This window comes from Temnothorax curvispinosus, unplaced genomic scaffold (genome assembly GCF_003070985.1).
Source record: "Temnothorax curvispinosus isolate PA1 unplaced genomic scaffold, ASM307098v1 QBEX01007779.1, whole genome shotgun sequence".
Classification (NCBI taxonomy): domain Eukaryota; kingdom Metazoa; phylum Arthropoda; class Insecta; order Hymenoptera; family Formicidae; genus Temnothorax; species Temnothorax curvispinosus.
Window position 1 is genome coordinate 352636 of NW_020217559.1, and position 11997 is coordinate 364632.

General features: G+C 41.9%; 1 protein-coding gene across 3 annotated transcripts in view; it reads right to left on the reverse strand.

The window, feature by feature from the left end:
• Positions 1–11997, reverse strand: part of LOC112457435 (fasciclin-2) — a 90393-nt gene that overhangs the window by 7872 nt on the left and 70524 nt on the right. For 2 of the 3 annotated variants that reach the window (XM_025020486.1, XM_025020485.1), the window contains exons 5-6: positions 10685–11753; positions 9826–10278 (exon numbers count right to left, since the gene is read on the reverse strand). In XM_025020486.1, coding sequence (XP_024876254.1) covers positions 9826–10278; positions 10685–11753 — 1522 coding nt within the window. Of the gene's footprint in view, positions 1–6287; positions 8935–9825; positions 10279–10684; positions 11754–11997 lie in introns of those variants that run through there. The other variant, XM_025020487.1, reaches the window with a different exon arrangement.

Below are 11997 nucleotides of genomic sequence, written 5' to 3' on the forward strand. Positions count from 1 at the left end.
ATTTTAGCTAAAATTACAGATAATTAATTTAAAATAATTACTGTTACGTTAATAATCTATTAGATATTAAACAGTATTATTAACAGTATTAGCGATTACATCGTTAATGTTAATATATTATTCGATAAACATATAATTCAAACGCGCGCGAGGTAAAATTCTCTCACGTCGATACAGTAATTAAGATAATTGCTTCTCGAGTGCCGCGCGGCCACGGTGTCGCATCACCAAACACGTTCCGCGTACAATGATATTTTAGTCTCCTGAAAAGAAACAAGATCTCGGCGGGGTTGTGTAAGGGAGATGCGGCAAAAATCCGTCTTTATCAAAGGAGGAAACCAAAAACCAGAAGGCAACAACGGCAAAGACATACAAGTGGTGATTGTCGGTTAAGGAGACACAGAGAGTGTACGTGTATGACTGTGCAAATGAGTGTGTATGTACGTGTGTTTTTTTTTTTTCGTGTGTACGTGTGTGTTACACGCCGGTTAATGGATCGCGATAATTAGCGCACTGGCAAGAGCGTAGAAGCGATAGAAGAGTCTCGGTCTCGCAACACCACACAACACGAGCTGTGCTAAAAAGCTCAAGGGAGAAGGGAGGAGAGGGGGGGAGGGAAAAAAGCTCATTCACTAGCTTCCCACAACCGGATGTTAGTTCTCTACGCGCCACTAGTCTAAAAGTGCTACCTCCACACAAAAAGCCCCTCCACCAACTGTGAGTGCCTCGCATTTGGTTCTGTCTTACATTCACTCATTCGTTCTCTGTCATTCAGCCTTTTTCTCACGCTTCTTCCCTCATTCTCTCACTGCCAATCCTTAACAGAGCTCTCAACTACGTTAATTAGCGGCCACAACCTTGCACTTGCTTGTACTTTAAGGGGATATTTACCGTTTTCGGCGGCGCGCGTCGCTTCCCGGTGGGTTTATTTTTATCATAATTATAAAGTAAAGAGAGAGAGAGGCGATGTGTATGATAAGCGAAAAAATAAACAAGACCGCCGAAAAAGAAACCATCTCAAATTGCAAACGCGCGGCCGGAAAGGCAAATCTCGGCTGATTCCCGGTCGAACGATCATCATCCCGTCTCCTTCCTCCTTCCGCTCGTCACTCCGTTCGAAAGTTTCGGAAAATCGACAATTTTTTGGCACGGGATATACAATTTGAAGGTGGCTTCTCCGCTGGCTCGGATTCGTCCATCCGTATTGTTCTTTTTTTCTCCTTAGACACTCACATATATTTTTCTTACGTCGTTCCGTTGTATTTACAATATATATTGAATGTTTTCGCACAGGAAAGAACGAGTTATACGAGTTTATCCTCCTCATAAATACGAACATAGTTAGGCACTAGGCTAGTACATATCCTTAGACGTATATGTAAATGGTTTTTATCTACCTATCTATCTATGTATATTCTTTATATATACGTTTGTACATATACGTGTATATCGTATATACGTGTATCATGTGTCTTGGGTGTACGTGTATCTGTAGCGTGTAAATATATACCCTTCGGGGGGGAAACTACGAGAGCGGAGACCACCGTAATAAAAAATTTAAAAAAGACAGGAAAGAACGCGGAGAAGAACAAGAGATCGCCACGCGCGATCATCGAATGTCTCGTATCGTAAAAGTAACCGGAGCGGCAATGGGAACCGAACGGCCACGTTGAAATTCGATTTCGCATTCCGGTCTATTTTCGGTCCGTGTCGTAACGTGCCTAGGCACCACATCGGCGCGATTCTTAAACCTGGACAATCTCCGTATACCGCCTAAAGTAAACTCATAGCGGCATGTGTATCCTTTTTTTCTGCTTTTACCCGAAAAAAAAAAAAACAATAAGGCTGTGTGGATTACGAAAAAATAGCGCATTGGGAAAAAAAAAAAAAAAATGTGTTTTTATTAACGCTCCGTAAGCGGTTTAAACGTTTTCTTTCTCCGACGCAAAAGTGGTTCTGTTTGCAGACATTGTGTTTAACGCGCTAGAAAATCTCTAAAACCCGTACCTTATTATGTTTAAACAAGATAACAGAATAGAAAAAAAAATTGAGCGTCGCAAAAAATGCACTAATACACTGGCGGAAGGCTTTTCCGAATACGGGCGGATGTTTATTATTAACCGAAACGCGTTTTTGTACGTGAACCTTCAGGCACTCATTCGACATCTTTTTATCAATATTCCAATATTAAATGAACCATAAACATAAACCCTTCTATCCACCGAGATGTAATATAAAATTATGGTTAAATTTAATTTCATAAAAATATCTTGTAGTTTCTCGTTGAATAATATTTAAATAATATTTCGCGATATAAAATAACAATAAAAAAATTTACCAAACAATTACAACCCAAAAGAATTACTTTGTAAAGTGATTTCAGTGCTCTTTTCCCCAATGGAAGGGTTAAGCTGGCGCCGTTCCACCGCGCGGATTCGAGGATCTGATACTGCAAAATCGCGCGAAAACCATGCATGCCCATCGGAAATAGATCGCGAAGAGTATCGCGCTTATGTTTCTGAGTTTCTCGCCCTCTCGTCGTTCCAGCCCTCCGATTCATCCTCTCGACGCGGTTCTCTTTAAGCGCGCGGCGGCTATTTATAAAACGACGCGGCGCGGCGCGGCGACCGGCACCATCGGAGGTTCCACGAACGGATTCGCATTCGCGAGCAGAACCTATTCGGGCTCTTCTGCGTTTCCTTGTTTCTATCTCCCTCGCGAAGTCGCGCGCGGATAAGTACTCGAGGATGGACTCGGCGCATCAGACAGCGCAAATACACGGCTCTCCTCCTCTCGAGCGATCCATTTGCACGCGCGCAGAGAGATTATCTCCGTAATGAGAAACACTCCAGCTGCTGTTGCTGGGAAACTTCTTGCTCGAACATAGACACGTCCAGGATTGTGTATATATTTGACGTGTATTATTTCGGCGTCCCTCGGGAAACGTTTTGGGAAACGCGGTACCTATGCCACAACATTGAAAGCATTGAGAGTAACAATCGTGGTAACATAAGTAACGTAGACAAAGAAAAATGTGTCAGAAAATTAGCGCGGCTCAAATAAATTTGAAATAAAGAAACAAACTTTAGAAGCTTTTCGGATCAAAATAAAAAAAAAAAAAGATCATTGAGTTTACCAATGAAAAGTCATTATTCGTTCAATTTCTTTCGAATTACTTCACTCAACTAGGCGAGACAGCAATCCTTCCCGCAAGATAAATTCTATGTAGTCGCCATACAATCGCCCTACAAAGCGAGTCAATCGGAATAATCCCGCATTCCCTGCTAATTGATTCCGTCCGCAATCGCGTCCTCGAGATGATGATGCCGGTGCTCGAAGCGTCCCGGGTGAAAGCAAACGCTCGCGCAAACAATGAGTCGTCGTCGCCGAATGGAGCATTTATACGCTCGCAATTTATCCGGACACGGTGCGGCGCGCAGTTTGCGCGGGGGGGAATCGATCCTTCGAGCACAAAACACAAAGCCGCCTTGATTTCCCGGCAGAGACAATTCCGGCTACGGCGCAAGAATCGAGGATCGATTGGATATCCTACGGATTGCGGAGGGCTGGTCGCGTGGCGTCTCTGATGGTTTGAGGCTCTCCGCAAACACGCTCGTCTGCGCCCGTGGTGCCGTAGGGAGAGGAGGAGAGGAGAACGAATCATGCACGTTCGCGTAATTAGTCCGCGCGAATCGCGACACGTCGAACAATCGCGCATAAAGAGCCGTTTGTTCGTGACTGTAGCCCCCACAACCCCGCGTCGCGCCCATTTAACGTTAAATTGCCGTCTGCTTCTAGAATTACTGTATCCTTTCGGTGTATGAAGAAACTACATAATGGTCCTTGCAATGGTCCGTATTCTCGTCACGAACGATTCGACCATCGCTGAATTTCCCCATCTAATTTTGAGATATCCACGAAGAATATATTCGAACATTATTGCAAATGAATTGGAAGCACGGAGACCATGTTCGTACGAAATAAAAATGGAACAATGAAATTTAACGTGAAATACGTGGCGCGTAGAGGATCATTAAATACGGGTTAAATGCGGGCAATAGACTTTCCGATACTCTCCCGCGACATTGACGAAAATGGACTGGACATTGACAGAACTGCGCGACTCTGTTCGATGAAATGGAATAACGGTGGATCGTGTCTTTACCGAAGCGGCGAACTAAATCGATACCGTGGCTCTGTTCGTTGCAATTTCACGAATCCTTTTATCGAGACAAAGTGCGAATTTCGAGGGATTTCGTCCGGCCAGTTCCAGTTACAATCGTTCTCGAGCTCTCCGGGAGGAGAGCAACGCCCGGTGATTTCCGCCAGAAAGGAGGAAAACTCATCGGAGGAAGATTCGCGACGGATGGGAAACCATTTCGGCAACTATATCGTCCGCTTCCCCCTTCGAATCGTTTTCTTCTGGCCGTCGCGTCTGCTGCTCGTCGACATTGTCTTTATCATCGGTTTAAAGCCTTCCGCCCGCGCCCGGTCTCCGCGCTCGTCTTTCACCGGTTTGAAGCATCGTCGTCTGAAAAGCGGACTTTATCCGTGCGCGCGCTCGCTCGCGTGGCCACGCTTTCTTCCGCTTCGCAACGTTTCCGAAGTTACGCTGGGAGTTTATTGTCACGGGAGCGTACTTGCGCGTAAAGGACGTTGTCATTTTCCCGTCGACTGGACACAGTCGAGTACTTTTACGACTGTAAATGGAAGTAAGGAGCTTGTTGCCCGTGTCGGGGTCCATCTATCACGATATTTAATCATATTTGTCGCTAAGAGTCTCAGTGTCGGAGTGTCGGTTTTATTATCTATCCGACGGTAATGAGTGCCGATACCTCGAAACTAGATTAATCAATATCATTCTATCGCTCGGAAACACAGAAGGGCGGGCGAAAGAAATCGGACAAGAAGAAATTCGACCACCCGTGTGATGAAGCTCACTTCTGCTCTCGGATCCGATATCTTACTTCCATTTTTCTCTCGAGACACAGGATGTTATTGGTTATTCTAGTTCCAAGGCGTGGGAATACATTTGCGGGAAAAGTTGTTGATCTTATAACCGGCATTCTCGTAAGATTTGCAGACGTGTTTGTTCCCATAAATTCGCGATAGTATGCCCTACATACCTCAGTCTCAGATAAAGGTTTGTTTGCACCGTGCGAATACTAAGGGACATCTCGAGTCACTGCAATATTACCAATTGGTAATATTATATTCGGTATAATTGTTAATTAAGATCGTATTGTTCTTACGCTATGTGTTGGTTATGTATATGGTCCATTTCACACTTTTATCGCATTAAATTTTGATGACAGATTTTTTGCGGATGCATGTGGCATCGAGTTTTCATTACCAAAAATTTTTTTACGCAACGACCTTTTAATTTCCAATATTGTCAGCCATTTAATTTGAAATAAATAAAAATTCTACTGAAATTGAATTTGAAATAAACAGAAATATGAAGTAGGTCTTGAATATGAGTTTAATTTAGAGCTTCTGGAGAGAGAGCCTTAATTCGTAATATTTTAATTTTTAATAATAGACCCGTAAAATTACGCAGTCTTTGAAATTCTTATCATAGAATGTCTTGAGATTATTAAAAAATCCGTCATCAAAATCCGATAAGCTCGTCGTATCAAATGCCGAGAACTCGCGAACGAGTTCTCCGCGTTCTTCATCGAAACGGGGACGTCGTGTATGGAATGGGAACATCGCCGATGAGGCTCGGCGTGACGCATCGCTAAGTTAAAAAAAAAAATAAGAGGGGGAGTAATGATAACAAAGCGCATGCCATGCGTTGTGAACTAATATCTATAAGAACCCAGGCATTGCGAACAGACATAAAAGAGACGTAAAAAGATTTAGGTCGAAGACCTCGTCACATCGAGATCGATCGTCGGTGTTTTCGCGTTGAGCTTTGCGGGGAGGCGATCAATGCGTATGTGTATATGTGTGTGGGGGTGTACGTGTGTGTGTACAGGCACTTGAGGTAAAAGACCGCCCGCGTTCCGATACGACCAGGCCTTCGAGATCGAATCGCGCTCCTTTTGTAGTCTCTTATCCAGGAATCGAAACCGTATAATTTCGAGTTCAATTTTCGAGTGAAAGAACAGAAAAAGAAAATGCACTTTACACCAATCGTCGCGCGGTTCCACCGAATAACTACGTCACGAAATGGAGGAATGAAGTAAATGAGAAAATTCAACGAATTTCCAATGTTAAAGTTAACAATAACTGCGACTTTTAATTTCCAACAGTGACTTTTAATTTCTGTGATTTCTAGTTAGTTTTTTTTTTTTATAATTTTAACTACTTTCATTTGCTATCCTTAGAAAGTCATTTCGCAATTTCATTTATTGTAGACTATTGTGTTTGTAACAATTTAACTGAATGTTCCAGTTACTCCGCTCGATATTGGAGAACAGTTTGCGTATCTTTCACATCGAAATCTAAACTAGTTAAAATTAAACCGATCTCGATTCCTTATCTCATCGCCCGAGATTAGTGATTAATCACGACAGTAGTTACTAGTGATAATTACGGCGGCGGTGATGGCGGCTACTGCCGGTGGCGGCGGTTATGGATACGGTAAGAGCTACGGCGATAACAAATTTATAATTATAATGTAAAATGTAATAAAAATCGTATAAATCGTAATGATCGCAACACACAGATCATGCGCACACTAAACATGTATCTCAAAACTAGTCAAGCGAAACTAATGATTGAATAAATTCCCAAAAAAATAAAGATTACAAAAGAAAAAAGATAAACAAATCGAAGGCAAGAGAGGAGAGAAAAATCAGACGCAATTTTCATACAAAATTAATCAAACTAAAATATTAAATGGCAGTCGTGTGAGTCGTCGTATTCTTTCGGATTTTTGTCTCGCGATTAATCGTAGAACCCGACCGTAGAATTACAGATTACTTTATAATCCATAAAAATTTACGATGAGATTTCCACTCCGAATAAATAATTTTTGAAGAATTTATACTGTAATGATTTTATATTGTCGTATTAAGTGATATAAAAATGCATAGAAATCAATTGCACGTAAAACACAGCAATTTAAATGAAAGCAATTTACTGCCGTATCGTGTAAAAATACGAAAAGAATTGTCTTCGAGATTAAACCGATAATTCGTTACAGCATCGCAGAATTTCTTTATTCATTTGTCTCTTCATGGTCAGATCTTTATTCACGTTGCAGAGGTCGGGTTCTAGGATTAAAGTTCCAGGATCTTGTGTGCGTGATGCGACTTCGCGAGGAGTTTCGCTCGCTCGTGTGAAATTCTTTGCCTCGTATAAGAATCTCGCACAAACGCGAATCATGGATATAAAAGTGTCGATTTTTACAAAGGAGGAAAATGTCCCACCTCTCAAGGCCTCGATAAAAACGGATTTTTTTTCGTAAAGATAAGCACCCGTCGTTTCTACGCGTTGCATAACTTTATTAATTTTTTTTTCCGACTGCTATGACGGATTAGCGATTTTCCGAGTACTTTATCGATCGCGTTTCCTTAATTGCTCCATTATTCTTTTCGCTCCTTTTTATTCTTCAATCAATCTTTTTCTAAAACATTCGTTAATTTCTCTTTATAAAAATCAGATCGCAAAAGACGTGAAAAAAGTTTTGTCTAAAAATACTTTCGACGTATATTAATTAGCAAACTCAGTAAACAGTTCCAATGCTCCAATTGTAAGTATTCAAAGGGCCAACAATTATTATATTCGTATATTCGTGCGTGATTTACGAGTAGCCGTGATTCTAATCGCGGCTGTTCGTTCCCTTAATATCGATTATAATATCCTTCCTTTTCGTCGCGTAAACTCTGCGTAAACTTTGCGCGTGAGTAGTCGACAATTCAGGGCAGTAGCACTCTTACGGTCACTACCTTTATATAGCCTCACGCTCGTATATAGTCACATCCGACATAAATCGTTAATTTATGCTCGAACCAACCTATGTGTAGGGAAGCACATTCTCCTTTTTACTTATCGATATAACATACCATACAAAAGTTCGTAAACTGCAAAAGTTGACGAAGCGTAGTCGTGACTTATGTATCCTTAGCTCGGTTAAAAAATGCATAAATCTGACTCTAATTAAGAAACAAAAGTCGTAACGCGCGAAATAATTGGTACAGTAGGTACGTTATTCGTTTTGGTTACGTGAATTCTCTCGCGCCAAGGCGGCGCGAGGGAACATTATCTTTGCGCACTGCGGCACCCGGTCTCTTACAGAAGTCACCAAAGTACAGCCTTAAACTTATGTATGAAAAAAGAAAAATGATAGAAAACGTACCAGTACGTTCATAGTTCATACTAACACGCAGTGAGCATTTAACAAATAATACGTATAAATACACTTCGCATCGCGTCTTTTCACGTTCTTCCTTCTTACAGAACCCACTTAAATGCTACTCCTTTTACTCTCGGAATGTACCGGCGAACGTATCAATTTACTCGAGTTCTTCGTTGTCGATCGTTTTACTGCTAAATGGATGTATAAATGAACGACACAATCGTGTACAAATGTCCCGCGATTAACTTTCGCCGTCGTGTCTCGCACGAAATCGTGTCAAACGGAAAACGCTTTCGTATCCGAGATTCATCTAGGTAATTCGATTCGGATTCGAACGAAACACGTCGAGTCGCAGGAAATCACGAAAAGGGGTGTGTTATATTAGTGGAGCGTGTGTGTCACTTTCGTCCATCGTGGTGTCTCGCTTGTACTGTCGGCCTCGCGAATTCGCCTCGCTTCCTATCGCGTGCGTTCACGACGGAGGGAGGATTAGAGCGCGAGGAGCAAATATCCCTGACGGCGACTCTAAATGGCTAGAGATAGGAGCATTACTGCTGCGGTAATGGCGACGCCGGTCTTGCAAGTATCACCAGCATTACTGTAGTCCACAGTGATGCCCGTAGATTCTGAATGGATAAAAAGGCTTTGTGTAATAAAAAAGATCTTCTCTGCTCCAAGTACGGATGTCGTCGTCGCGTAAAATATCTTTAACGTTTTTACAAGCCCGCCGACGGTCACCGGGTAGCTTTAGCTAGTTGGTGTCTTGCGTCAAGGGTCAAGGGATCTGAGGACTTCATCAAATCCTATAATCTTGATTAACGCCAGAAGAGCCGGGGGCTTGCTATTTTTTTATAACAATCATTTTTCATTTTGCGTAAAATAGGAGGCAAGCTATATAACGTGCATAAAAAATCGAATCGTATGAAAATTATTACAAGTATTAATATAAAAATCCTATGAAATGTACATTATATCTAGAAATAGAAATAAGAATGCAAAGTATTATACACTTACAATGTAAATATTTTCTTTTTATCATCTTGCATTCTACTAATATTAATAATGAATTTATAAAACACGTAAACTGCTTAAAAAATAACATTAAAATGCTTAGCGGGCTTATAAAATAATTATTTAGGGCTTTCTGGCGATTACAAGATCGTTTCGCCATCGACAAAACCAATTAAAAAAGTTACTGAGAAAATTAATAAAAAAAAAAAAAAGATAGTTAAACTGAGTGGAAACCTCCTAGGCGAAAAAAACGAAAGACCTCAAATAACCCTTTTCCCTCCCCGTTGAACAAACAAAAATAGGGGCGACAAACTGACAAACGATTTGAAGAGATCGCGAAGAAAAAAAAATTTAGTGCAGTAGCTTCGTGCACATATAGTATATATTTCAAAAGGAATTATATATCTCGAGTGAAAATCATTACGAGAAATGTAGATACGTCATGGCAATAATTATGTTGGATCGTAGGAACACCGAGAATTAATTGCGAAAGACCACCAACTTACCTCTAGCCGTCCTGAACTTGGCGTATCCGGGATTGCTGTAGCCCATCACGTTGTGAGCCTGCAACTCGACCGAGTAGAAAGTATCGTATTTCAGATCTTTGATATACTGCCTCGTCCTGCCTGGATTGACCTCCAACGAGCGGCAGGTATCAGTCAACATTTCCCAGTCGCCGGTGACGCGTCTTATCTGGCAGCACTTGATCAGGTACAGGTCTATGGGTTCACCATTATCCGGCGGCGTTGTCCAGCTAAGCTCGTACTGGTGACTGTACGGAGAAAGCTCGTATTCAGAGCCCGGCGTCGTCATGATCTTCGGCTCCTTCGGCACCGTCCTGCCGGGTGTGGTTTCAATGTGCAAGTTACCCCAGTTACCCAGGCCGACCTGGTTTCTCGCCGCGAAACGGAACTCGTAGGGCGTCTGCGGTTTCAAACCCTCAATGACATATACGGAACCTGAAGGGAATTGTTCGCATAACATTTAACTATTATAAATTAAAAAGCTTGAGATAAAAGTATGTTAAATCACGTAAAAGAAAACATCAAAAGAAAACAACATAAAAAGATATATGCGCGTATGTTTTATATTATATTCAATTTATTATTTTTATACTTGTAAATATATACCACCATAGATTCTAAGTTGGACTTCCTACTTTTCCTCATATACTTTATATTCTCACGAATAAACTTAAAGTTTCGCGTTTCTTAATTATTTACGTATTCAGAAGTAAAATATTGCAATAAATGTTCTCAAATATATCCAATAAAAGTTGATTAATTTATTGATTTAAATAAGGTTACTTTTTTTTATGTAAATTCAATATAATTGAAAAAACATAAATTTAATTGTAAGACTTACCGACAGACCACGTCTTGTTCATCGCGTTTTGCCAGGTCTGCCAGTTTTGTTCTTTGTATTGCACGGAAATAGTCATGATAGGTAAATCTGGTTGCAAAGGCGGTATCAGATCGAATTTTATCGTTGTGGCAGTGATCTCGACCATCTTGACGTTCAAGAGCTGTCCGGGTCTGCTCGCTTCCCTCAGCTCGATCAAGTGTTCCCGCGTGCCGTGAGTATTCATAGCGATGCATTTATAATTAGTGTAAAATCTCCGGTCATACGGTTTTATCATGAGAATGGACTTCGGTCCGTTACCAATCTGCTGGATATTGCCGTCGTTGTCGGGGATCCTCTGATCCCCGTAAAAGGTCCAGCGTATCGTCGCGTTCGGTATGCTCTCGGCGATGCAGGTGAGATTCACCGGTCGGGCGTCCCAGGACCAAACCGTGGCGTTCGGCATGTTGCGGAAGGAGGGCGGGAACTCCACGGTCAGATGACCGTTCTTGTAGGCGACACCGCCGGTATTTTTCGCCACGCATTCGTACAGGCCGTCGTTGTCGGTGAGAGCGTTAAATATCGACAAGGTGCCAACAGTCTCACCGGACACGTCGTCCGCATCGTTCTTCACGTTGATCCGGTCATCTTGCGACTGAGCGCCCGTCTCGTACGGCTTGTCAGCGGTGAGCTTCCTGAAGGTCACCTCGGGCGGTGGTCGGCCGAAGGCTTTGCATTTAATATCTACGTCTTTGCCTTCCACCACAGTCTTGTTCACGAATTCCATAATTTTCGGCTTGACGATCACGTTCACCAAGATGTTGGCGTTGGCATCGCCGGCGGCGTTGTGCGCGATGCACTGATACTCGCCCGCGTCTTCGCGATTCACATTTGTAATGGTGACCACACCTGTGACCGAATTGACGTGGAAGCGATCGGCGGTAGACAGGTTCTGTTGAGTGAGAGATTTAACCCATTGCACCGTTGGTGGCGGCTTGCCAGTAACTTTGTTGCCACACTTAAGGTTTGCGTTTTCGCCTTCGATGATGTCTACCGGGCTCAGGATCTCTTCGATCATAGGTCTTATGTGTACCTAGTAAGAATTAACGAAGAAAATTGTTTATTTACAGAGAGTTATATTAGACAATTAAAAGATAAATAGACACACAGATTTATTTAAATTCTCGGATAAAATGTCTCTAAAAATTAACAGTAAATTAAAGAAAACATATTAGCAAATTGATAGTGCGTTAATGAAAATAAAATCACTAGCTGTAATGTTGTTGTGATAAAGCAGCGGCTAACGTACGACAATTAATGAGTGTAACAAAAAACGT